We start from the raw sequence: 26,975 nt of genomic DNA, 5'->3' as shown, positions 1-26,975 counted from the left end.
TGCATTTTACCATACTGACAAGCTATATATACTTCTTATCCACTAGAAATAACAGGCATATCACTCACCATACCATTCTTCTGCATCAACTTTAATGTATCTATGTGATAGTGACCAAAACATTTATGTCACATCCATGTTTCATCATTTTTAATAGATAATGCAATTTGATTCACGTGCTTCAAACATAAAATATAACTATTATCAACCTTCTTAACTCTCACAACCTCAACATTTGCAGCACCATATACATGCCAACAATCATTTCTGAATAAAATTGAATATCCTTTGTGTTGCATTTGAGCCACACTCAATAAATTTTGCTCTAAATCAAGAATAAACAAAACATCAATAATAAATTTTGTATCTTATTTAGTGTGAATTGGCATTAAACCTTTGCCTTGAGCTTCCACAATCATTCCATTTCCAAGTTTATTTTGATTCTGCAGTTGGAATCTAGATTAGAAAATAGTCTCCGATCTTTAGCTATGTGGCTTGTACAACCACTGTCAATGTACCACATATCAACATTAAGTACATAAAGATCTTGAGTAACCATAAATAAATAGTTCTCCTGTTGCATCTGATTCTCCACAAAGTTAGTTTGTTGTTGCTCAATAGACTGTTTTTATTATTGTTGGGAATTCTATGATTTTTTATTTCTTTTCCAACAAATTTTTACAATGTGTCTTGTTTTTTTACAAACTCTACATTGCAAATTCTTCCAACACTTACTCTCCAGATGCCCACTCCTACTACAAATGCTGCAAACAAGAAGCTTTTCCTTTTTATTTGACTCTTTTGAGCCTTGCTGCTCTTTACTTTTAGGCTCAAAAGACTAACTAGCTTCTTTTGAGGTTATAGCAACTTGTTTTCCCTTTTGTCTAACTTGGAATGCATTTTCTACAATATTATCGTTTCTAATAGAAGTTCTTTGCTCTTGAGCTTGCAACTTGTTTATCAGCTTGGCTACTGTCAACTTTTCCATATTGTAAATTTCTTCAATCACTGAGAGTTTTGATTCAAATTTCTCTAAAAGGCTGATCATCATCTTTTTTACTATTCTTTGATCCTTGAAGTCCCCTCCAAGCCATCTGATTTGATTCACTAGATTCATAATATTGGTAGAGTAGTCTTTAACACTTTCACCTTATGGCATCTTCATCACCTCAAACTCCATCTTTAATGTTAATAGTTTTACATCTCTTACCTTTGCACTTCCAGCATTCTCTTCTTTTAAGTAATCTCAAGCTTTCTTTGCCGTTTTAAAACCAACCAGTCTTGAAAAAATATCTTCTGATACAGCTGAATGGAGAATAGATAGAGTTTTGAAATTCTTTATGGAGCCCTCTGCATCTTGACAAATTTGTGTTAATGTAGGATTTTCAGGTAAAAACACCCTAACATAATCCTCCTCTATAACAGCCCACAAGTCATAAGTAAGCAAATATAATTTCATTCTTACAGCCCAATAATTATAATTTTCTTTTGTGAATACTGGTGGTGCAGTTAAGTTCACATTCATGACCATTTTCTGTCAACTTGATGATGTTTAATCAAAGAACAAGCTTGTTTAACTCCTCACAGTCCATAAGAACAACAGCTCTGATACCACTGTTAAGATATTTGTTAATTAAATTTCTGAAAAATAGAAGAATATGAAAGAAAGTGAAGAGAAAAAATTGCAGAAAAAATAGGAGTTTTCTGCTGCAAAGAAAGTATTTTGTGACATACATTTTCTATTAATTTCATACATATATATATATATACAAAACGGAAGGAAAAGTTTATAAACTTCAATTAATCATACCAATTCTGATACATATAATAATTTAAGCAGAAAGATATGGAGCTGAATATAAACATAGAGTTCCATTCCTATTTGACAGTTGTTATCAAAAGTTGTTAATACTAGAAGGAAACAGTAAACATAAAGTTTAGAGCTGAAATGATAAAAAAAAAAAAAATGAACTCCTTGTTCCATGGAAAACTTAATCTTCAACAGCTGGGAACTTCAAGCCCAAAACTTATCCTCCAGAATTTTAATCTTTTTTTATCAATTACAAACCAGCACTGACAGAATTAATCTCCACTAATGAAGCACTAAGATCATTAGACTGGAAGAAGGCCATGAATGAAGGGCTTGAAGCATTGAAGAAAAACAATACATGGTCTCTAGTATCTATACAACCATTAATAAATATAGTAGGTAACGGATGGGTATTCAAGATCAAAAGAAATATGGATGACAGCTTTCAAAAGTGTAAAGTAAGATTGGTAGCAAAGGGTTTCCATCAAAATGAGGGATTGATTATGGAGAGACCTTCAGCCCTGTTGTGAAGGCTTCAACTATCAGAATAATTTTAACCATAGTCATCACTGAAGGTTGGGAAGTTAGGCAACTGGGCATCAATACTGTGTTTCTAAACGGTGATCTTCAAGAATCAACCCATGTGTAGCAACCTGAAGGCTTTGAGGAAGGAGATAAATTCAAAATTGTGTGCAAATTGAACAAAGCCTTGTACCATTTGAAACAGGCTCCAAGAGCCTAGTTTGAGAAGTTGAGGAACACATTGATAAGTTGGAGTTTTAAGAGCTCAAAATGTGACTCTTCCTTGTTCATTTTTAGAGAGAACAACCAAACAATTCTTATGTTTATCTATATAGATGATATAATAGTTATAAGAAATGATTATGGTTCATTGAAGAGGTTTATACAGGAATTGGATAAACTATTTACATTGAAGGATTTGGGGACACTGTATTTGTTTATGGGCATTGAAGTAATGAAAGATAAAGATGGAATTTATTTGACATAGACAAGATACATTGAGGAGTTGCTCAAGAAGACCAGTATGGACAATTCGAAACCTTGTCCTACACCAGCAACATGCTACACTTCTCTTTCAGCTTAGGAAGGTGAACATCTCAGAGAGCCAACTTTGCACAAAAGAATAATCGGTGCTTTGTAATACATCACTCATACTCGTTTTGATCTTACCTTTGTCATAAACAAGTTAAGTCAGTTCTTACAACAACCCACAACTAAGCATTTGAATGTTGTAAAAAGGGTATTACGTTATTTAAAAGGAAGCAAAGAAATGGGTCTCCACATTCAGTCTTGCAAGAGCTAGACTCTTACTGGTTTTTCAGACGCTGATTGGGCATGCAGCAGAGATGATAGACGATCAACAGTAGGCTACTGTGTATACTTTGGTCAAATTTGGTCTCATGGAGCTCAAAGAAGCAGCATGTTGTAGCCAGATCAAGCGCAAAGTTAGAATACAGAGAAGAGCACATGTTTCCTGTGAGATAACTTGGTTAGAATCATTGCTCAAAGAGTTACATATTCCTCTGGAAGAAGTGTCAATTACATGGTGTGATAACTTGAGTGCAAGTCAATTGGCGAGCAATCCTATATTTCATGTTAGACAAAGCACATAGAAGTTGATGTTCATTTCATCAAAGACAAAGTTCTGGATAAGAGGCTTGAGGTGAAATATGTCCCCTCTGAAGATCAAATCATAGATGGTTTGACAAAAGCTCCGTCAGGATTAAAATTCTTTGAAATGAGAAGCAAACTTGAAGGGATTAAGAGGCCAATACCACTCTAAAATTTGAGATGAGAATATATCTTATGCTACACAAGATACTGTTGCTAGAGATAAGAATTATTAGCCATAAGTACTACAATAATTTGGGAATATTTTTTGCAAAAATTTGTTATAACAAAATTTATCTTATAGAATGAGCTGTAATTATTGTATATTGTACGCATGTCTTTTATTCATTGATTAAACAAGTTTATAAATAAAATGCTTTATTTTCAGCTTTGAGTACGTGCTGAGAATTATTCCCATTCAAATATTTTTTGTTATTCTTGTCTTATGCGTGTATCGATAAAGATTACTATTCAGTTCTCACTTAAAGCACTCAATATCTTCATTCAACAAAAATAAGAAGAAGAAGAAGAAGAAGAAATTAAAGATGTCGAAATGGACTAAGACATGGATACAAGAAAGGTTTATGGACAGCTGAAGAAGGTAAGATCCTCATGGATTATGTAAAGCTGCACGGAAAAGGAAAATGGAATCACATTTGCAACAAAACTGGTTTTCACCACTTCTCTTCCTCAACTTAGTTATATAGATACATATATACACACACGCACAAGTACATATTGATCAATCATGACGATTATATTATATTATGATATTGTTTGGCCTTAGTGATTTTGTTTTCCTTGTGTTCTCTATGTAACATATTATATATTATATATGTAAGGTTTGAATAGATGCGGAAAGAGCTGCAGGCTAAGCTGGATAAATTATCTGAGTCCTAATATAATGCAAGACAGCTTCTCAGAGGAAGAAGAAGACCTTATTATTAGACTCCACAAACTCCTTGGAAACAGGTATTTTCTTCTTTATATTTATTATAATTATATAATTTCTTCACTTTAAATCACTTCTCTTGCATGAAATGAATTATATTTATTTATATAGTTTCTGAACTACTTTTTTCCTGCTGAAAAAACGAGATGCCAGCTGCTTGGTGTTTCCTTTTTTTTTTTTTTTTTAAGTTTGTTAATATATAATTTAATCACCTTAAGTCACTCTTTTAATATGAAATTATTTACTTATTTACAAAATTTCTAAAACCTTTCTTCTGGAAAAACAAGATGCTACTTAGTTTCTTTAGGGAATCTCAATATCATCATATGTGCCATGGTAATTTTAGGCAATTAATTTATTTAACAAATTTTTTTGACCAATTAAGAAAAGATACTTTAACAGATTTAAGAGTAGAAAAAAAAGTACATACATATATATATATATATATATATTGGTGTAATTAACAAACAGAAATGATTGCAATTTGAAACCCGAAATTGGATAATTGATTGGAGATACATAAAAGCTTTACTTATATGTCTATACACACACACACACACACAGTACTGAACCAAAAAGTATGCATGCGGAGTAAAGAAATAGAAGCCTCTTACTCTCATTTTCCTCTTCTGGAATGAGTCTTCTTGGTCATGACCAATATCCCTGATTCAACTTCATTATATAAATTCATTTATATATGCACATATATATAAATATACATATAAAATGATACTGATTTCCATTTTGGAATTTTATATTGGGTGGTCTTTGATTGCTAAAAGAGTACCTGGATGAACTGATAATAAGGCGAAAAATTACTGGAATAGTCGTTTGAGCAAAAAGCTTGGCATCTAATAGATGAAAACAAAATCATCAGCTGTTGAAAAATCTTCCATAGAGCACCATATAACACTCCCACATTCTTCAAATAATCCAAGCGAAGAACATGAGATTCCTTTTTTATGATCGGTCGAAAATCATTGAAGCCTCTACCGCTTTCTCATCACAACCGAAATTCAAAGAGAATTATGTAAAACTTTTTCTCAATTTTTTTTTTACAATTATGATCTTGATTTAACTACGTTTACCATGATGGATTTCATGGATGGCTCTTGCTTTAATCTTGCCAATTGATATGATTAATATATATGGTATCTATTCAATCTTAATTTAAATTAGATTTCTCATTAACTACTTTCACTTGCTCAAAATTTATCATGTGATACGGCTCCTGCAGATAGTGCTTCTTGAGGACCAAACATATATACAGTATACATATATGTATATATCGTAAACTAGTGAAAGGCCAATTCAAATGAATACATGTACTTGTATATATATATATATATATATATATATATATATATCTCTATACATATATATATATAAGTTAGCATGGGATAAACAAAAGTACGTACATGACTGGAAGCACATATTTTCTCTTTTTTTTCCCTTTTTTCTAGGAATTGAAATGCGGAGTACACATGTAATAAAATTAGGATTTGATTCCTTTCCCAAAGTATTGAATAATAGCACAAGAGATACAACACTTGAACTAATTCAATTATATCAATTAGCTAGTAGAATAATAAGAGTAATAAATATAGAGATTTCAAAATTAGATCTAAAATCTAAATAATTAAACTCATATTAAATTAAAAAAATTAGATTTGTAACGAAAGCGTATTTGAATTCATAGTGAAAAAAAATCTGCATGTCTTGTAATAGATCTTTTAAATTAGTACACAGTCTTTTGAGTTCTCACACTCTCTCTATTTTTGGATGAGATACCATAATAAAAAAAAAATCGTATATGTAATTTGAGAACCATAACCACTTATTTATAGACAAATCTTTCATGTGAATTTTCTATATTCATAATTTGACATATTAAAAAATTGAGATTCGTTCTCTATTGTTACTGCATGACATGTTTGACTATTTTTCAATGATTCATACTTCAATTGCTCAAATATCTCCCTAACATCCCAACAATGTATGCAATATCCAGATGCATATAAACCTGAGCATACATAAGACTCCCTATAGTTGAAGCGTAAGGAATCTTTTGCATTTCTTTAATCTCATAGTCATTTTTGGGATATTAACTTAAAGCAAAATTATCTTCCTTAGACATAAGGGTGTCACTTGATTTACAGTATTACATGTCAAATCTCTTAAGAACCTTTTTGATATAACTCTTTTGTGACAATTTAAGAATATTTCGAGAGCGATCTTGATGTATCTGCATCACTAATACAAAATAGGCATCTCCATGATCTTCATTTTAAATTTTTTTGTCAGAAATCCTTGGTTTTGTGCAATAAGTTTATATTATTGATAACAAACAGTATGTCATTAACATATTAAACTAGAAAAATATATTTACTCCTTTTAAACTTACGGTATACACAATCATTCACTAAATTCATCTCAAAACTGAACAAGATGATAACTTGATGGATTTTGTAATACCATTGAGGAGAAGCTTGCTTGAGTTCATAGATGGATTTCTTTAATTTGCAAATCACTTGTTTCGCATCACTTGATACAAATTTTTTTGATTGAACCATAAAAATTATTTCATCAATGTCACCATTAAGAAATATTGTCTTAACGTCCATTTGATGCAACTCAAGATCAAAATGTGTCACTAAAGCCATTATAGTCTTAAAAAAGTCTTTTGAGAAAACTAGAGAGAAAGATTTTTTATAATTAATAACTTCTTTCTGTGTGAAGCCCTTAACGACAGAACATGACTTGTGCCTATCCACATCTCCTTTCAAATCCCTCTTGGTTTTAAATATCCATTTGCAATCAATAAGTTTTACACCTTCAAGCAATTGGACAATATTTCATATGTAATGCTTTATGGACTTAATCTCTTTATTCATAACATCAATCTACTTTTGAGAGTCAGAACTTTCTATGGTTTTACAGAAGTTGATTGGATCATCTTCCACCATTCCAATGTCAACCTCATATTTTTGGAGAAATACAATATAATCATCAAGAATTGCATTTCTCCTCTCTTTAGTGGATCTTCTTAATGGTATTGGTTTTTGAGGTTGTGGAGTCTGTTCTTCTCGAATAACTTCTTGAGTTTGAACATGAAGTACAATGATATTATCTAAATCTGGAATTGCTTTTTGAGTAATCTCAAGTATAAGAGTCTGATCCTGATCATTGTCAATAACAGCTGATGGAATATCAATTTATTCATCTTCAAAAATAAGGTCTTAAGCTCTCTCTTCCCCCGCAAACTCAACATCCTTAAACAATCGAACATGTTTTATCTTAAAAATTGACTTAATAGTGGGATAAAAAAATTTATAATCACTGAATCTTTCAGAACATTCAATAAAATTGAAACAAACCAGTGATATATTAAACCCGAGACCCAATATCTTTACGCTTGGAAGCAACTCCATGGAAAGCTAAATCAGATTTGCCAAGTCCTTGACCCAATTCAATTCAAGAAAGAGAACTTTAAAATAAGTCTGCAACCCAAATTCAACCCTTAAAGACAACCTTGAAATAAACTACTCATAAAGCAATTAGCTTTGCTCATAGGAACCTTGATTCAAACAAGAATCAGAACAAGAGATAAACCTCTCTTAAGAAATCTTGCATTAAGCAAATTCATATATTAATTTGTCTGTCTTTACAAAAAAGAATACGATCTATTTATAGATAGAACAACCCTCCAAGATGCATTTTAAGACTTCTAAGAGTCATAACTCTTCATATTACTAAGTAAATATTTCTATTTAATGAGAAAAAATAAAAATCTAGATACAATAAATAAAGACAACTAGATCCAATATATCTAAGTCAAAATTCATTCTGAAATTTGCAAGCCAATTATCTATCTGATTAAATTTAAATTTTGACTAAATTTCTCCATGAAAGTTGTAGGTCCAAATGTGTAGATAAGTTTAGGCTTTTGAATCACCTAATTTAGATATCAGAGCCTAAGTTATGGCACATCCAAGGAAACTAGTTCAATTTCATATTGGATTGGTGTAACTTCCACTTATGTTAATGTGACCAAGATTTGATTTATGTTATTCAGCCCAACCCCAATACAAACTTCCTCATTGCATTCTTGAAAGTTTTCAATGTTATTCCATAAGTCTTGAATGATTCTATTTAATGTGTCCTTAAATTTTTTCAACATCACTCTTGTAATCGGACCATTAGGTAGTTGAATTGGATCAGTGTTCTTGTATGCTACCTTATTTGCATCATTTCGTCCCTCCTCAAGGTGATTCATCCACGAATCTACAACATCTATATTAAAAGGAGAAAGATCGGTCACATTAAAAGTAGCGTTCACATTATACTCCCTTGGAAGATCTAACTTGTAGGTATTGTCATTGATTTTCTCAAGGAGTTGAAATGGTTTATTGCCTCTAGGGTGCAGTTTTGATTTTTGTTGAATAGGAAACCTTTCTTTCTACATGCATGCCCAAACCCAATTCTCCAAAGGTCGAACTAAAGCATAAAATTATTTGTCGTACGTAGAATAATTCAATGAAGCACCATAGAGTTTTTCACTAAAGTAGGCAATTGTTTTTTTTCCTTGCATAAGAACTGGCCCAACACCATCTTCGAAAGTATTAGCAAAGTTAGACAAAGCAAGAATAGGTGTCAAACAAAGATTATCTTTTAACAAGTTAAATGCTCGCTCTTGATCCTTATGCCACTTGAAAACACAATTCTTTTTTATTACTTCCGTAAGTGGTGCAACAATGGTACTAAAGTCTTTTACAAATTACCTATAAAAACTAGCCAAACCATGAAAACTTCTTACCTCACTTACCGATTTATGAATAGGCCAGCTCGTAATAGCACTTACCTTCTCTTCATCAACGTCAACACCTTCATCAACGTCAACAGCTCGTAATACACAAGGATATCATTAAAGTACACAAGAACAAATTTTTTAATGAAATCTTTCAAAACATGATTCATAAGTCTCATAAAAGTACTTGGTGCATTAGTTAAATCGAAAGACATAACCAACCATTCATATAATCCATATTTTGTTTTGAAAGCAATTTTCCATTTATCACCTTCTTTCATTCGAATTTGATAATAACCACTTTTCAAATTAATTTTGTTAAAAATAGTAGAGCCATATAATTTATCAAGCATATCATCTAACCTAAGAATATGATGACGATACTTTACCGTAACGTTGTTAATCGTATGGCAATGAACACATATATGCCAAGAACCATCTTTTTTAGGCACCAACAATACTAGAACAGCACATGGACTCATATTTTCTCTAACAAATCCCTTACCCAACAACTCCTCAACTTGCCTTTGAAGTTCCTTTGTCTTCTTAGGATTACTTCTATAGACTAGTTTGTCTAGAATTGAGGTACCAAGTATGAAATCAATTTAATTTTTAATACCTCTAACGAGTGGCAATCCATTAGGTATCTCCTCCGAAAAGACATCTTCATATTCCTGTAAAATAAAAACAAACATACTATGCAAAGAAATATTAAGGTCGTTAGTGTTTAGATAAAGTTCCTTATACATAAGTACAAGTATACTTTTTCTTGAAAACCAAGCTTTCCTAATATCACTCCTTTTTGTATACAAGTTCACTTGTTTCTTTTTACACTCATTTGAATTCTGCCCCTCTTTTGTCAAACTAACTTTCTTTTTCACTTCATTATTTTTTTCACCTTTTTTTTAAAAAAGCTCACTCTTGGATGTCTCACATTCACTCACTCTTTTTCCTTCACTCTTGTTTTCTGTCTCACTTTGTATTCTTTTAAGCTCACCGTCATAAATTTTTTTTGGTGAAAGTGGTACAAAAGTAATTTTATTTCCGTTTTTCTCAAAAGTGTAGTGATTTGTGAAACTGTTATGTATCACCCTTCAATTAAATTGCCAAGGGCGTCCCAACAAAAGATGACCAACATGCATAAGCACTACATCGAATAACAATGCATCCTTATACTTGCATATTTTAAATGCCACGATAACTTATTTTATCACCCTTATATCCCCGCAATCATTGAGCCACTTCAATTTGTAAGGATGTGGATGTTTATAATAGATAGCCCTAACTTCTCTACAAGAGTAGTACTAACAACATTTGTCGCACTGCCACCGTCAATTATCATATCACATATACAAGCCTTCACTAGTATGAAACAAGTTCTCTCTTTGATCACATTCATCTTGTTGGACTTGTATATTCAAAGCTCTTCTTGCTAAAAAAACCCTTCCACTTTCTAACATGATAAATTCTTCATATTCATAATCCGTTGCATCTCTATAGGATGATATTTCTCCTTCATTCTCTTCTTCACTAACTGAATAATACTCTCCATCAAGCATAAATATAGTTCTTTGGTTTGGACAGTCTGACTTGTAATGACCTACACCTTGATACTTGATACTTGAAACATTTATATTTCTTGTGTTAGTAGTAGAGTCAAGCTTAACATTATCTTTGCTAGAATCAGATGCTTTAGGAACCTCTTTCGATTCTGCCTTAGGCTTGGATGATAAAGCCTTATCACCTTCCCTCCAATTTGATTTGAATGTTGAAGTGTTGGAAGAAAAATGACTTATGTTCCCTTTTCTCTTCAATTACTTCTCAACCTTCAAAGCAAGGTGAAGCAGATCTTCTAGCTCCATATAAGGTTGAAATTCGACCATATTAGAAATCTCCTTATTCAAACCATTAAAAAATCTAGTCATTGTAGCCTCACTATCTTCCTTGATATTTGCTCTAATCGTGGCCACTTCCATTTCTTTGTAGTACCCCTCAACACTCTTGGAACCTTGTGTAAGATTTTGAAGTCGATTGTACAACTCTCTATAGTAATAGCTTGGTATAAATCTTCTTCTCATGATGGACTTCAAATCTCTCCACTCTTCAATAGGCCTTTACTTATTTCTTCTCTGCTTCTTCTTTATATCATCCCACCAGGTAATAGCATAATCTTCAAAAATAGCAACGGCAAGTTGTAACTTTTTAGATTCAGTGTAATTATTATAATCAAATACTAGTTCAATCTTCTTTTCCCAGTCCAAGTAAGCTTTAGGATCCATTCTTCTATGAAAGGATGGAATCTTCAATTTAACACCACCAAAGTTACTATTTTTGTTGTTTCTTGCTCTTGGTTACACCTCCTCTTCTTCTTCATTATCACCACGTGATTCATCATCTTCAAACTCATTTTCCTCTTGAACTATATTTGGAAATCTCCTACCACGCATGGCTGGATTAGAAGCATTTGGTGGCTACCCCCTTGTAATCAAAACTTCTAGCCTCTCTATTCGATCAATAATCTCATCTTATCTTCTATCCATAGCTTTCATTAGAACTATTAAGGCTTAGAACCTATCTATTTTGTTTTGTAGATTATTTGTTTGTCCACTCATCATGTATTAAGCTGCAAAATAAAGTTAGTAAAGTAAAAGAATAGTTTCTCACTTCACTTCCTCACATGTTTCATTCAAATGATGGTATCACTCAATTTCACTCATGTTTTAATAATTTGATATTTCTCTAGATAAACTCACACTCAACCTTTTACCAGTCTAATTCTCTTGTTAAGATTCATTGTAGAGAATTAAAGCTTATACAAACATACTAAATTACAAAGAGAAATAGAATAAACTAAGTTGGAAGGAAATAAAAGATTATCTAAATGTAACTCAACCAAGGTAGATGGAAATAAAAGATAAACCTGAATTCTTAAAAAGAAATGCAACTTAAAAAAAATTTCAATCTAGGAAAGCAAACTAAATTTTTGTTTTAAGTCCTTTTTAAATCCTCTTTTTTTTAATCTTTTTTTTGCCTCTTGATCTTTTTTTTTTTTTTTACTTTTCTTTTCACCTTCTTTTGATTTTTTTGTTCTTTATCTATTTTTTATGTAACACAAAAGAAATAAACTTGAATGGACTAACTTTTAAATGATAAACAGATCACAAGGAGATGGAGAACAACAAATGATGAAAAATAACAAAAGAAAACAAGTTAAAATGAATGGAAAATGAAAGGACATTAAACTGATACGTTACATTTTAAACAATAACAAATGGATATGGAGGATGGAAATGGAAACAAAGACTTGAAACAATGAAACAAAAGTAAGAAGATGAAACACAAAGGATATAACCTAATTTAGAGCCTGAGCTCTGATACCAAACTGATACGAACTCGGGGTATATTAAAACCGAGACTCAATATCTTTACACTTGAAAGAAACCTCTTGGAAAGCTAAATCAGATTTATCAAGTCTTTGACCCAATTCAATTCATGAAAAAGAACTTTAGAATAAGTCTGCAACCCGAATTCAACCTTTAAAGACAACCTTGGAATAAACTACTCGTAAAGTAATTAGCTTTGCTTGTAGGAACCTTGATTCAAACAAGAATCAGAACAAGAGAAAAACATCTCTTAAGAAACCTTGCATTAAGCATATTCATATATCAACTTATCTGTCTTTATAAAAGACAGTACTACCTATTTATAGATGGAACAACCCTCCAAGATAAGTTTCAAAACTATTAAGAGTCACAAATCTTCATATTACTAAGTAAATATTTCTATTTAATGAGAAAAGACAAAAGTCTAGATATAATAAATGAAGACAACTAGATCCAATCTATCTAAGTCAGAATTCATTTTAAAATTTACGAACCAATTATTCATCTAATAAAATCTGAATTTAGACTGGATTTTTTCATGAAAGTTGTAGGGCTAAATAATTAGATAAGTTTAGGTTTTTGAATCACCTAATTTGGACATTAAAAACCCAAATTATGGCTTATCCAAGCAAACTAGTTCAACTTCATATTGAACTAGTGTAACTTTCACTTGTATTAATGTGACCAAACTTTGATTTATGTTATTCAACCCAAGCCTAATACATGCTTCGTCATTGTATTCTTGAATTTTATCAATGTTATTCCACAAGTCTTGAATCATCTTGTTTAATGTATCCTTGAATTTCTTCAACCTCATCTTGTAATCGGACTATTAGGTAGCTGAATTGGATCAATGTTCTTGTATGCTGCCTTATTTGCATAAAAAATAACAACAAACAGTTCTTGAGTCCAGCTTCTTTTCATTCAGCTTGTAAGGTTTTGCCTCAGCTGGACATCCCCAAATGTGTAAATGTTTTAAACTAGATTTCTTACCTATCCAAAGCTCATAAAGGGTCTTTATAGTCACTTTAGTTGGAACTCTGTTGAGTATAAATGTTGCGATCTTTAATACTTCTTCCTAGAGAAATTCAGGTAAGGTAAAATGACTAATCATGTTTCTCATCATATCCTTAAGTATTCTGTTTTGCTATCCAGTAACACCATTTATGTTAGACAAACCCGTCATGGTGTACTGTGGGACGATACCACATTCCTTTATGAATCTAGCAAATGGTCTTGGACGTTGTTCACCTGATCCATCATATCTCCACAGTATTCACCACCACGGTCAGATCTGACAGTTTTAATTCTTTTGTTGATTTGGTTCTCAACTTTAGCTTTAAAATTTTTGAACACATCCATTTATTGTGATTTCTCATGAATAAGATAAAAGTAGTCATATGTAGAATAGTCATCTATGAATGTTATGAAATATTGTTGACCATTCTAAGAAGTCATATAGAATAGTCTGCATATATCTATATGTATAAGTTCTAATACGTTTATAATCTTGTTGGCACCCAATCTCCTGATATTTATCTGTTTCTCTTTGATGCAATTAACACATACATATGTCAAAATTTATAAAATATAGGGGATCGAGAATTCTGTTCGACACAAGTCTCTCAATTCTTCTGTTAGAAATATGGCGTAATCTCTTGTGCCACAATGAGACAGAATCCTCCCTAGTTAATTTATGTTTTACACCTTGTGTACTTACATGCAATGATTCATTATAAGAATTAATTATATCTAACAAATAAATATTATTATGAGCTGATAAAGAACTAGTACCAACCATATTGGAATTATAAAAAAAACTAAACATTCCATTTTCAAAAGAACAAGAATAACCAAATTTGTCCAATACAAACATAGAAATCAAATTTCGTCTAAGTGATAGTACAACATATGTCTCTTCTAAATCTAAATAATATCTAGTTCTTAATAATATTCTAGATGTGTCAATTGTTTCCACTTCCACTGATTGGGCATTACCAACATAAATGAATATAGCATTTTCACTAGGCTTACGGCAACGGAGGCAACCCTTCATGGACAAACTGATATGAGTAGTGGTACCAAAATCTATCCACCACGTGTGTCTAGATACAAACATTAAATCAACCTCAGAATAAATAAAGTTACAAAACATAACTTTCTTTGTACGCCACACATGATAGTTGACGCATTGTTTCTTTTGATGACCTGGAGCTTTACAGAATAAATAGAAATTGTCATTTTGTGTCTTTTGTTGTTTCTTCTGTTGCACTAAAACTACAATGCCCTTAATTTTTTTGTAGGTGAAATTGTTGATCGGTCAAAGTCAATATTTGATTATTGACCGGTCAAAGTCAACCTTTGATCGTTGATCATTGATCATTGACCGATCAAGATCAAACTTTGGCTGGGTCGGGTCCAGACTGGGTCAGATCTGGACTGGATTGGGTCTGGACCAAGTCTGGTCTAGATCGGGTTGGGCCCAACTTGAACCCATATGGGCTTTGGGCCCTCGTGCACGCGGGCCTCCCATCCCTTTTTTTTCCTTTCTTGTTTCTCTTTTTTTTTTCTTTCAGCCTCGGGCTTGAGCACAAAGCCCAAACCCAAAAAAAAAATTGGGCCCACGACCTGCAGCCCTAAACAGAAAAAGAAACCTTAAAAACTTTTTTTTCCTTTCATGTTCTTCTTCCTTCATGCGGCCGCCATGTTTGCAGCTTCTTCTATGCACGCTACGACTAAAAGGTTGCAGCTACTTGACCAATGCGACGTGTGTCGTGGCTTCACAGCTGCGACCGGGAGGCCAATCAGCCTTCCTTTGTCTGCACACTTTTCTTCTTCTTTATATGTATATCCACACACACACATATATTTATATATATAACTTTCTATATATATATATATATGTATGTATTTTTTTAATTTTTAAAAAACATATCTAGAAAATTGTTTCTTAATCCATAATTTTTGTTTAAAAATTAATATGAAAATCAAAGGTAAAACAAAATCACCACAAAAATTATATACTTTCCATATTCGAAAATAAAACACAACCACATGTATTCGAATCCGAAAACCAAAAAACTCGAATCTTGAAAATTCAATACGGGGGTGGCTTTAATACCACTTATTAAAAATCAAATCAAAGTAGATCTAAAAAACTGTAAACAAATATCGTGCTGAATCAAAGAGAATGAACACGAAAACGTATCTAAATCCATAATAGAAATAATGATGCAAACAAGGCTAAAAACACTCAAGATACTCAAAGAGCATTAAAAGGTGACTTGGAGCAAATTTCAAATGATATAAACACAAATAAAGTTCCAAACTTGGAAAGTTTCAGCAAACCAGTAACAAGATCAAAGGTAAAGAAGCTTAAAGAGTTGCTCTAAGTTTTCACTCAAAAACATGTGGATGATGGGCTGGCCAATTGTGGACAGTTCAAATATGAATTTTTTGAACAACTCAAATTCGTAACTTTAATTGGGTTTAAGTAATTTAGGATAATTTGGGCTTGTTTGAGTCTTATTGGTAATGGGTGAATGAGCCTTGTGTATGGGCTGGATTAGTTGAGTTGTTTTAAGTATTTTGGATTGTTTTATTTTAGTTTGAGTTAATTAAGTCCATATAGTCAAGTGTAACTCATTTTGGGCTTAAGTCTTGTCTTAGTGTTATTACAAGAATGAGCTCATAACTATATGGTGCCACAAACAATTAGTGGTGTTGGTTAAGAAGATTGGAGTTACAAGAAGTTATATAGCAATTACATGTCTATAATTAGCTTAGTTATTATTGGAGTTACAATTGTAATTATCACATAATTAGCCTAGTTATTGTGGGAGTTATAATTGTAGTTATTGTGTTGTAACTTATCATTGATTTCTTTGACTATAAATACTAAAGAAACTCTTCTTTGTGGACATCACGAGTTGTAATCAAATATTTCAGAATTGAGTTGAGAGCGTTTTTGCTTTCTTTTCACTTTATGCACAAGGTATTGATTTAGAATACAATTGTTATCACTTGTATTTCACTTTTGATTTCCTATTTCAATTGTTCTTGGTGCTTGTTTGGATTGGGTTTAAGGGATATCATTCATCTTTCTTGGGTTCTATTTAACTTCTACCATTTGGGTAATTGAATAAATTTGATTCCTTTTTACTTGTGATCTAAATTTTTAGGGCTGTTTGGAAACAACTCACCTCAATTGAGTTTGTTTTCATTCAAAATTGTTTGTTTCACTTAATCTGAGTGTTTTGGGGATAATTTGTGATTCTATTAGAGAATTACAAGTTTCGTGCAATAAATTTCATATTCACCATTTTTTTTTTTGCATCTTTAGTTTTCATATAATATTTTTGCTCATTTGCTTCTTATTACATCTTAAGGTAATAATATTGATTCGTTGTTGCCTAATTAACATAAAAATCATCATACACTTATTTCTATATCAAGTGTGTGCTCTTCATTGTTTAGATTGTTTTAGTTTGCTTCTAGAGATGAATTCGTGTATCTTATTTCTTTAGGAATTCTTTGTTATCTCTAATTAAAATTGAGTATATAGTAATAATTAATTGTTGTTTGAATTGGTCATTTTGTATAAAGTTATAAAAGATTACTTGAGTGGTAAAAAGTAAGAGAGTGTGAGCTCAAAAGAAGGTAAAAGTCAAAATTGAGTGAAACACAAGTGCCCATACTACGAGAGTAAACACGTGAGGGAGTAATTTGTGAGGTTACAATCTATTTTGTTTGTCATTAAAATTTCAGATTTGAAGATGGAGCCACAAGGGAGTGAAAGAACATCAAAAGATCAAAAATTCATCCTCAAAGCAATGCAACAACAATTTGAGAGGATTCAACTAGCTATTGGTAACATGAATGAGAAACTAGAGAAACAACAACGTGAGTTAAATTCCATGAGAGGAGAAGCTTCCCAAACTAATCCAGGGGCAAGAAGACTTCCAACACCACCTTTTGATGAGGAAATGGAGGAAGAATTTGATGACCAAGCTTCTTTGGTCAATGAAGGTCAAAATTATGGTAGGGGTCGAAACGATCTTGATAAAAACATTGGGAGCATCAAAATGAAAATCTCATCGTTTATAGGCAAGAATGATCTGAATGCTTATCTTGAATGGGAGCGCAAGGTGGAGCTTATTTTTTAGTGCCACAATTATTCGGAGGAGAAAAAGATAAAGCTTGCGGCCGTGGAGTTTAGAGAATATGCCATTGTGTGGTGCGATCAACTCATCACAAGTAAAAAGAGAAATGGAGAGAGACTTATTTCCACTTGGGCCGAAATGAAGGCTATCATGTGAAGGCGTTTTGTTCCTACTCACTACTATAGGGACTTACATCAAAAATTGTAAGGCCTTATACAAGAGAACAAGAGTGTAGAAGACTACTACAAAGAGATGGAGATAGCTATGATAAGGGTTAATATTAAAGAAGATAGGGAAGCTATTATGGCAAGGTTCTTAAATGGACTTAACAACGACATAGCCAACATTGTAGAGCTTCAACATTATCTGGAGATTGACGATATGGTGCACATGACTATAAAGATTAAAAGACAATTAAAGCGAAAGGGGAGCACAAGGCAAGACAACACTTACTCGGCCCAAAATTTTAATTTGAGGCCGAATTAGATAGGAGATAACAAGGCTGTCTAATTTAAAAGAGATGACAAAACCAAGCTAAAAGATGCTAATGATAATAAAAACAAAGATATTTCTAACTCCCAAATTCCTAGGAATAGAGATATCAAGTATTTTAGATGCTTGGGTTTTAGTCATATTGCGTCTCAATGCCCAAATAAAAGGGTAATGGTGATGCGTGGTGACGGTATTGAAACGGATGATGAGAGTGATGTGGATGATGAAATGCCTCCTTTGGAGGATTGTAGTGATGGAAAAATGCTTACGGAAGGTAGATTGTTGGTTTTTAGGCGTGCTTTGAATACGCAAGTAAGGAATGATGATAAGGGGGTTAAGTTGCAAAGAGAGAACATTTTTCATTCTTTTCATTCTAGATGTCTAGTGAATGAAAAAATGTATAGCATGATTATTGATGGGGGTAGTTGTGTAAATGTGGTTAGTAACTTGTTTGTTGATAAACTGGGTTTGAAAACTACAAAACATCCTAAACCTTATAAACTGCAATTGCTTAACAATAGTGGGGAGGTGAGAGTTAATAAGCAAGTGATGGTGCTTTTTACTATTGGGAAGTATAGTGATGAGGTGACATGTGATGTAGTTCCTATGCAAGCTAATCATATTTTGTTGGGTAAACCATGGCAATGGGATAGGAGAGTGATGCATGATAGGTATCTCAATAGGTACATAGTAGAAAAAGATGGCAAAAAGTATACTCTTCTTTTTTTAACCCCTAAACAAGTTTTTGAAGACCAAATGTAACTTGAAAAGTCCCATGATGAATTCGCACAAAGAGAGGCCGAGAGAAAAAGAAAACAAAAAGAAAAAGAGAAAAGAAAATAGAATGAGAGAAAATTAGAGTGGAAAAATGAAGATCAAAAGGAAAAAAAAAAACGAGAGGTGCATTCGACCATAGAAAAAAATGAGGGAAAAAAATGAGCTTTTATGCTAAAATGAGAGATTTGAGGAAAGCTTTATTTTCTAACAAGCCAATGATTGTACTCATGTACAAGGAAGCTTGTTTCTCAACTAACGAACTTGATCCTTCTTTGCCAAGTATTGTCGTTGAAGTTTTGCAGGAATTTAGTGATGTCTTTTCCGATGATCTACCTCAAGGTTTATCATTTTTTAGAGGGATTGAGCATCAAATTGACTTCATTCCTGGGGCTGCCATACCAAATAGACCAGCTTATAGGAACAATCCCGATGAGACAAAGAGCTTCAAAGGTAAGTGGAGGAGCTCTTACAAAAAGGGTACATTCGATAAAGTTTAAGCCCATACACAGTGCCCCTCTTATTACCCATACACAGTGCCCCTCTTATTATTAGCCAAAAAAGATGGTAGTTGGCGTATATGTGTTGATTGTAGAGTCGTCAACAAAATAACGAATAAAAGACCCATTGCTTACTTCAGTGAGAAGCTTGATGGTGCACAATTGAATTATTCCACCTATGACAAAGAGTTTTATACTTTGGTAATAAGAGCATTAGAGACATGGCAGCATTATTTGTTACCAAAAGATATTGTGATTCACACTGATCATGAATCTTTGAAGCATTTAAAAGGGCAAGGTAAGCTTAATAAACGACATGAAAAATGAGTGAAATTTATAGAGTCCTTCCCATATGTGATCCAATACAAGCAAAGAAAGGAAAATGTGGTAGCTGATGCGCTTTCAAGAAGGTACAGTTTTATCTCTACTCTTTCTATAAAGTTGTTGGATTTGAGCATTTCAAAGAATTATATGTGCATGATAGTGATTTTTCAAATGTTTATGTGGCTTGTAAACATGCAACATTTCAAGACTTTAGTAACAAGATCAAAGGCAAAGAAGCTTAAAGAGTTGCTCCAAGTTTTTACTCAAAAACATGTGGATGATGGGCTGGCCAATTGTGGAAAGTTCAAATGTGAGCTTTTTGAACAGCTCAAATTCGTAACTTTAATTGGGTTTAAGTGATTTAGGATAATTTGGGCTTATTTGAGTCTTATTGGTAATGAGTGAATAAGTCTTTAGTTGAGTTGTTTTAAGTATTTTGGATTGTTTTATTTTAGTTTGAGTTAATTAAGCTCATATAGTTAAGTGTAACTCATTATGGGCTTAAGTCTTGTTTTAGTGTTATTACAAGAATGAGGCCATAACTATATGGTGCCACAAACAATTAGTGGTGTTGGTTAAGAAGATTGGAGTTACATAACAATTACATGCCTATAATTAACCTACTTATTGTTGAAGTTACAATTGTAATTATCACATAATTAGCCTAGTTATTGTTGAAGTTACAATTGTAATTATCACATAATTAGCCTAGTTATTGTTGAAGTTACAATTATAATTATCACATAATTAGCCTAGTTATTGTAGGAGTTACAATTGTAGTTATTGTATTGTAACTTATCATTGATTTCTTTGGCTATAAATACCAAAGGAACTCTTCTTTATGGACATCAAGAGTTGTAATCAAATATTTCATAATTGAGTTGAGAGCGTTTTGACTTTCTTTTTACTTTATGCACAAGGCGTTGATAAGGAATACAATTGTTATCACTTGTATTTCAATTTTGATTTCCTATTTCAATTGTTCTTGGTGCTTGTTTGGATTGGGTTCAAGAGATATCATTTATCTTTCTTGGATTCTATTTAACTTCTACCATTTGGGTGATTGAACAAATTTGATTCCTTTTTACTTGCGATTTAAATTTCGTTCTAAACTGATTGAAGAGTTCTAAGGTTCAAGCAAGGGTTTTGGGGTTCCGCATCAAATAATCTTCGCATAGTACGGTAGATCTTCCAAATCGGTACGTGACCTTTTTAATTTTTCTTTTTCTGCTGATAGAAGAATAAGAAAAATAAAACTCTGTGTGTGATTTGGGGACCATAACTGTCTTTTTATATCGTCAACTTTTATCATTTCTCATTTTACTCATCATAAAATGAGAAATTACAAATATAATATTTACACATATTATAAGTTCATACTTAAACTCGATGTATTAAGATTCATAACCGTTTAATCATAATTGATCACTTTTAAATGAAATTAAAATAGAGTCAATGTATTAATTATAAGCACATGTATGGCTTTAAATGTCAAGGATTCGCATTTATGACCATGTAGAAATAATCCTTAGGCAAGAATTTGCTATGTTATGATGAAACACAAAAGTAAATGATAATCATTGAAAAAGTTAGTTTATGCTTCCCTCAATTAGTATCCTGTCATGATCGACTTTATTTTGTCCTTTCAAGGCTAACTTCTCTACAAGGATTGAGATCCCTATTGAAAGGGAACAATTGGCATTCACAAAAAAAAAGAAGAAAAGAACCCTATCTTTGAATATGGATTTAACAATTTGCTAAAGATAAATACAAGTGATTCATCAAATTCTTGCTTATTATTACATAAATTTCATTTTTATGGCAATTGTTGTTTTCATTCTTATAACAATAACGGAAAGTTCGAAGCATTCAATTAAAAAATTCACGATGCAACTAACTACAAAACAACAAAATATAAAATATACTTAAAAAAGTATTGTAGGTACATCATCTTCTAAATGCATCAATCTCTCTTTTAATACTTTTTTTAATCACCTAACCGGTCTGTGATAATACTCAATACACCTAGCTATTGTGCGAATAAGCTTCAATTGTGAATTAACTTTTGCTTAATTTTATATTCAAATATTTTAAATGCACAAAAATTAATTAAATTGCATATGAATTATATAGCCATCTAGAGGTCTGCTTTGAGTGTGTTATTAGTCTCCAATTTATTTGTGTGATAATCGTCAATGTTTTACATATGCAAATCTGGATCTAAAATATTATCTTTGTTACCAAGAAAATGTAGTTTAAGATTAATTTGGATTTAGAAGTTTCGTGGACGTTATTGAAATTTAGATGTTCATGTTTTGTATTATGTTATGGGTGTCATATATGATTTTGCCACTAGTTTCATACTTGATCTTATGTACCTATATTCCAGCTTCTGTTTTCCTCATTTTAAGATTTGACAATTTACAAACCATGACAAGAGTCCACGTCATACCATGCAACTACAATATGTAACACCACGTAAATAGTGTATTGGATTCATGAATTGAACCTAGGAGAAAGAAGGTTTGTAACATACCATAACATGTTGTTCAATTAAGAACCTCGATGTTGTGTGTATGTATATGTTTACATGTATATATGTGTATGTATATGTTTACATGTACATATGTATATGTATATATATATATATAATAATAATAAATAGATATGTATATCAAGGGAATAAAGTGAAATTTAAAAACGAGAGAACTATATGGACGGATTTTTCAAGCGTAGGACAAAATATTAGAAAATATTTTTAAGTCATATAGTGGCTCATTTGTAAAATAAAATTTTAACTATACAAAAATAATTAAAATATATGAAAAAAATTAATTAAAATTGGAGCCAAAATTTGATTTTAGTGTATGATCATTGAAGCTACTGAAAAACATATCACTTAAAGCGAATTTTTAAAATAAATAAACGATTATGAAGAAAGTTAAAAAAAAAAAATCCAAAGATTTACAGATTAATTTTTGTAAAAATAAGTGCTAATATTAATTTTCTAGCAGTTTTGGTTATATAAAAATAAAATATTATAATAATTATGAACTAATTTAGAACTAAATACAAAATTAACAATCTAGTGTTCTTTTAAGATAACATTATAATGCTTACATATAAAAATCACATCTTTCTTCCACCTAATTTATTGTACCGATGTATTATATATACTTCTGGAAAGAAATTCAACATTGGGTGTGTGAAAAAACTAGTATATATATATATATATAATATCATGACTATGATAGAGTCCCAAGAGAAGAAGATCCCAATTGTTGAAAAGAAGAGTTGTGTACAAAACCCAGTAGTTGATTGCATTATATATATATATATATAGTTTAATGATGAAGGTCTGATGATAGACACTGCATCTTTACAGTGATGTAGTCTTAAAGGCCCCTAGAGCTTCCAATGTAGTATGGTGGCCACATCTTTAACCTAACAAAACACAGAGAAAAAGAACATGACAAATGGAGCAGTGAATATAGAAACTTAGGAAGGGAGGCACAGCCTGTCCTCCGTATTCATTAATTATATATGGTAAGATTATATAGGTGAAGAAGGCAAATGCAAGCTAATAAATAATATTACATATAATTATATAGGTGAAGCAAGCTGATGACAGGTGTAGTCTCATACGGAGAGAGGAGGAGAGAGGCCAAACTCCAGACCCCAAAGCTCAAAACTGCCCTTCACAAAGTCATAGTATCCTCCCTTTAATGCCAGTGTCTTCTTTACCAATCCATCTCTTACAAATGGGTAAGTTAACAGATTCCCTAATGACACATTAACTGCTTCCTGCATTATTTTTTTTAATTTTTTTTCCAATATTAATTAGTGAATAATCACAATTAATTACTTAATTAATTTTAATTAGATAGAGAAATACAGTGGTTTATACCTTTTCACAAGTTGTACATTGATCTGGGAAGGCTGCGCTGCCATTTTCAGCCAGCACTTTGGTCTTGGCAGGTAGACCGATCTTCACCCAGTCTTCTATGAAATCACTGCGTATACATATAAAGAGAAATGTAAATTATAAAATATTTATAAGTTAATGTGTATGTATGTATGTATATGTATATATATATATATATGTATGTATATGGACGTACGTAGAGTAGGTTCCATCATAAGTGAAGGACATGAGGCCTTTGATACCACCACAAGCACTGTGGCCTATCACCACTATGTTTTCCACCTTGAGATGGAGAACTGCATATTCAACTGCTGCTCCAACTCCAGAGTATCTAGTCTGCACCATTATATCCATTAATTTTCATTTTCATTTTTATTTATAATTAAAGATTAATCATTTTCAATTTTTAATTATATATATACATATGTATAGGTATATATATGTATAGATGGAAAATGAAATGACCTGATCATATGGAGGGACCATGTTGGCTACATTTCGGACCACAAACGCCTCTCCTGGTTGGAAATCCAGCACATGAGATGGGCATACTCTCGAGTCTGAGCATGCAAATACCATGAACTGCACAAAACCTTTTATACTATTACCTAATTATTCATAATATATATATATATACATAAAAATAAACCCAAAAATTAGGACATGCTAATTTTTTGTATTTTTTAAATTATATTTTGTATAATATTATAATATATATATATATAACAGTTATTTATATAACCTTTTGATGGTTTTTTTTCCTCACACTTGTCACATATTTTTTTATTAAAAATTCTTTTACTTCTATATAATTTTATTTACATAAAATAAAAATTATTTATTATTTATATAATTATAAAAATTTATATTCTATAGTTAACATATAGGGTGCAAATCTATTATATATATTTAATCATGTATATATATATATGAAAAGGGTATGGTAAATATAGACATAGTAATTAATCATATATGTGTGTGTGTGTGTGTATACACATATATACCTTGGGGCTTTGGCCTTTAGCAAGCTCACTGTATAAAGCTGGATTCTTGCTGCAATATATATTTATAAAGGTCAGACAGTGATATAATATGTCCATCTATCCATCCATCAGATAAATGCATATTATATGTATATGTATATGTATATATTATAGGAATGAATAAAAACTAACTCATATTTTTCCTTCTTGAAGTAAATGAAGCCTTCTTTCATTCTGTCAACTGGATTGAATGGTTTGGTGTCGGAGGAGGATGTCTGTAACTCAGCTGTTATTTGCTCCACTTTTGCTGCTGCTACAGTTTTCAGCTCTTCCTTCTCACTGCAACCAAACCAAATTGTAATTACTACTCCAACTTATATATATATATATATATGTATGTATTAAATTTAAGTGACAAAAATATTTTGAAATCTTTTAAAAATTAGTCGGGTATGTAAAATCCAGAAATGATTAAAAGTTGGATATGTGAAATAAGAAGAAATATTGATGTACATGAGGAGTTTCTTGAGAGCTTCGATGGCCTCGTCATATGCTTCCTTTCCCATATCTTCTCTCTGCACCAAAACAAATTAATTGACATATATTGAACTAGTATACTTATTGTCTCATTGGTCTTATATATACATATACAGGGTGTCTAAATCAAATATAACGGAAACAAAAATAACTTCATATTTTGGAGTAAATCTAAAAAATATTGATAAGAGTTAATGTAATTAAATTATGATGAAAATATTTCTTGAAATAATGAAATTTACATAAAATTTAAAATGTATTTATTATCATTTACGCGATTTAAATAAATAAAATTTCATATCAAATGCAATCTTTTTTTTTTTTTTTATAAAAACTAATCACTTATTAATTGGTGACCCTAGGTGGGTACACCTGTCACTACTTGAAGTAATAAATAGATAGCAGACCCTTTTAATCCACCATACATTTGTGTGGTTATATCTCCTTTAAAAAGATAGATATATATATATATATATATACATATTGTGTGGTGATACACAAACTATATTATTATAAAAATATCCTTATGCCATCTACCTACAACGTAACTAATAATTTTTACTCAAAGAAATATTCATTTACTGAAATTTTAAAAGAGAAATAACATGCTAAAGCACATTAACTCACAAATGAATCAAATGTATTGTTTCTTGTTTAAAGGAGTAAAAATTACTTTTCAAAAATCCCAAATTAAATGTGTACGTATATATATATACATAAAAGAGAAATATTCCAATTATAAGCTACGTGGGCACTTGGATATGTGAATGACATTATATAGATAAATAAATTTACCAAACGAGAAGGGTTGATGATAGGAGCAGGGACAGCAAAAACAGGATCGTTCCGAATAAGGCTAGGAAGAGAAGGCGAAGAAGAAGAAGAGGGCGCAAGGCGAGCAAAGAAGGTGGGGCGGTGTGAGCGGAGAGAAGATTGAGAAGGGGAAAGAGGGGTTAAGCACCAGCCGTTAATGGAAGCGGTCGACATTGTGCAAACTACCCTTCTATTGCCTGGCTTTATAGCTTAAACAACCCACCACCTATTCATATATTTCTTTTCACAATACATATGCTCACCAGGATAATGAAAGCGAAAGCTCCTTCAATATCAGCTTCTATTCACCCCTTCCCTTCACCAACTTATCCTTTTGCATTTTTAAATAGAATAATCCAATTACCTAATGTTAATTAATTAAACCATATACTTACTTAAACTTTAAGGCCATGCCCGTGTATACATACACTTTAAATGTCTCTTCACCGTCCTCCCATTCTTTATATTTGAACTAAGAATCTTTTTTTCTCCCATTAAATATAAGTATATTAATCATATATATAATAGTAATCCAACGAATATTGACAAAAATTATAGTGATCTAATTTTTTTCACCGACCGAAAAGAAAAATAGAGACTAATAAAATGGAAGGAAAGAAACTTGATAATAAATGATGAAGAACACGTGGCTTGATTTTGGAAAATAATGTTGAAAAAACTATTAGTGTTGGAGAATGAAATGGATGGTGGAAAAGAGAGGGAGGCATGCATGGTGGGCGAAGGGCTTGTTGTGATAAGGCCCTATCCCTAAAACATGGCCATGCTCTTACCTTTTATCTCTTTTGTCTCCTATATCACCTCCTCTGGTTTTAACTCCCACTACTCACAGTCTCAGGCTCACCTTTAATTTGCTTATACAG

The 26,975-nt window shown here is 31.7% G+C and overlaps 1 protein-coding gene and 1 pseudogene across 2 annotated transcripts; one reads left to right on the top strand and one right to left on the bottom strand.

The window, feature by feature from the left end:
• Nucleotides 1-3,231: 3,231 nt before the first annotated feature.
• On the top strand, nucleotides 3,232-5,418 carry LOC148269228 (transcription factor WER-like; annotated as a pseudogene).
• Nucleotides 5,419-23,089: 17,671 nt separating this feature from the next.
• On the bottom strand, nucleotides 23,090-26,314 carry CA1 (carbonic anhydrase 1). 2 transcript variants are annotated; one of them, XM_022031354.2, is made up of 9 exons: nucleotides 26,077-26,314; nucleotides 25,258-25,319; nucleotides 24,937-25,083; nucleotides 24,766-24,814; nucleotides 24,227-24,343; nucleotides 23,958-24,097; nucleotides 23,744-23,849; nucleotides 23,434-23,640; nucleotides 23,090-23,280 (listed from the first exon to the last, which is right to left on the bottom strand). In XM_022031354.2, the coding sequence occupies exons 1-8, from the start codon at nucleotides 26,266-26,268 to the stop codon at nucleotides 23,476-23,478; spliced, it is 978 nt and encodes a 325-aa protein (XP_021887046.2). In that variant the 5' UTR covers nucleotides 26,269-26,314; the 3' UTR covers nucleotides 23,090-23,280; nucleotides 23,434-23,475. The 2 variants fall into 2 exon arrangements, with proteins under 2 accessions (XP_021887046.2, XP_021887045.2); XM_022031353.2 differs by having other exon boundaries at nucleotides 23,482-23,640.
• Nucleotides 26,315-26,975: the final 661 nt, after the last annotated feature.

This window comes from Carica papaya, chromosome 1, assembly GCF_054855325.1.
Source record: "Carica papaya isolate Zhongbai chromosome 1, ASM5485532v1, whole genome shotgun sequence".
Lineage (NCBI taxonomy): Eukaryota > Viridiplantae > Streptophyta > Magnoliopsida > Brassicales > Caricaceae > Carica > Carica papaya.
The sequence above is the reverse complement of the archived record's forward strand: the minus strand, read 5'-3'. Positions and strand labels throughout refer to the sequence as shown.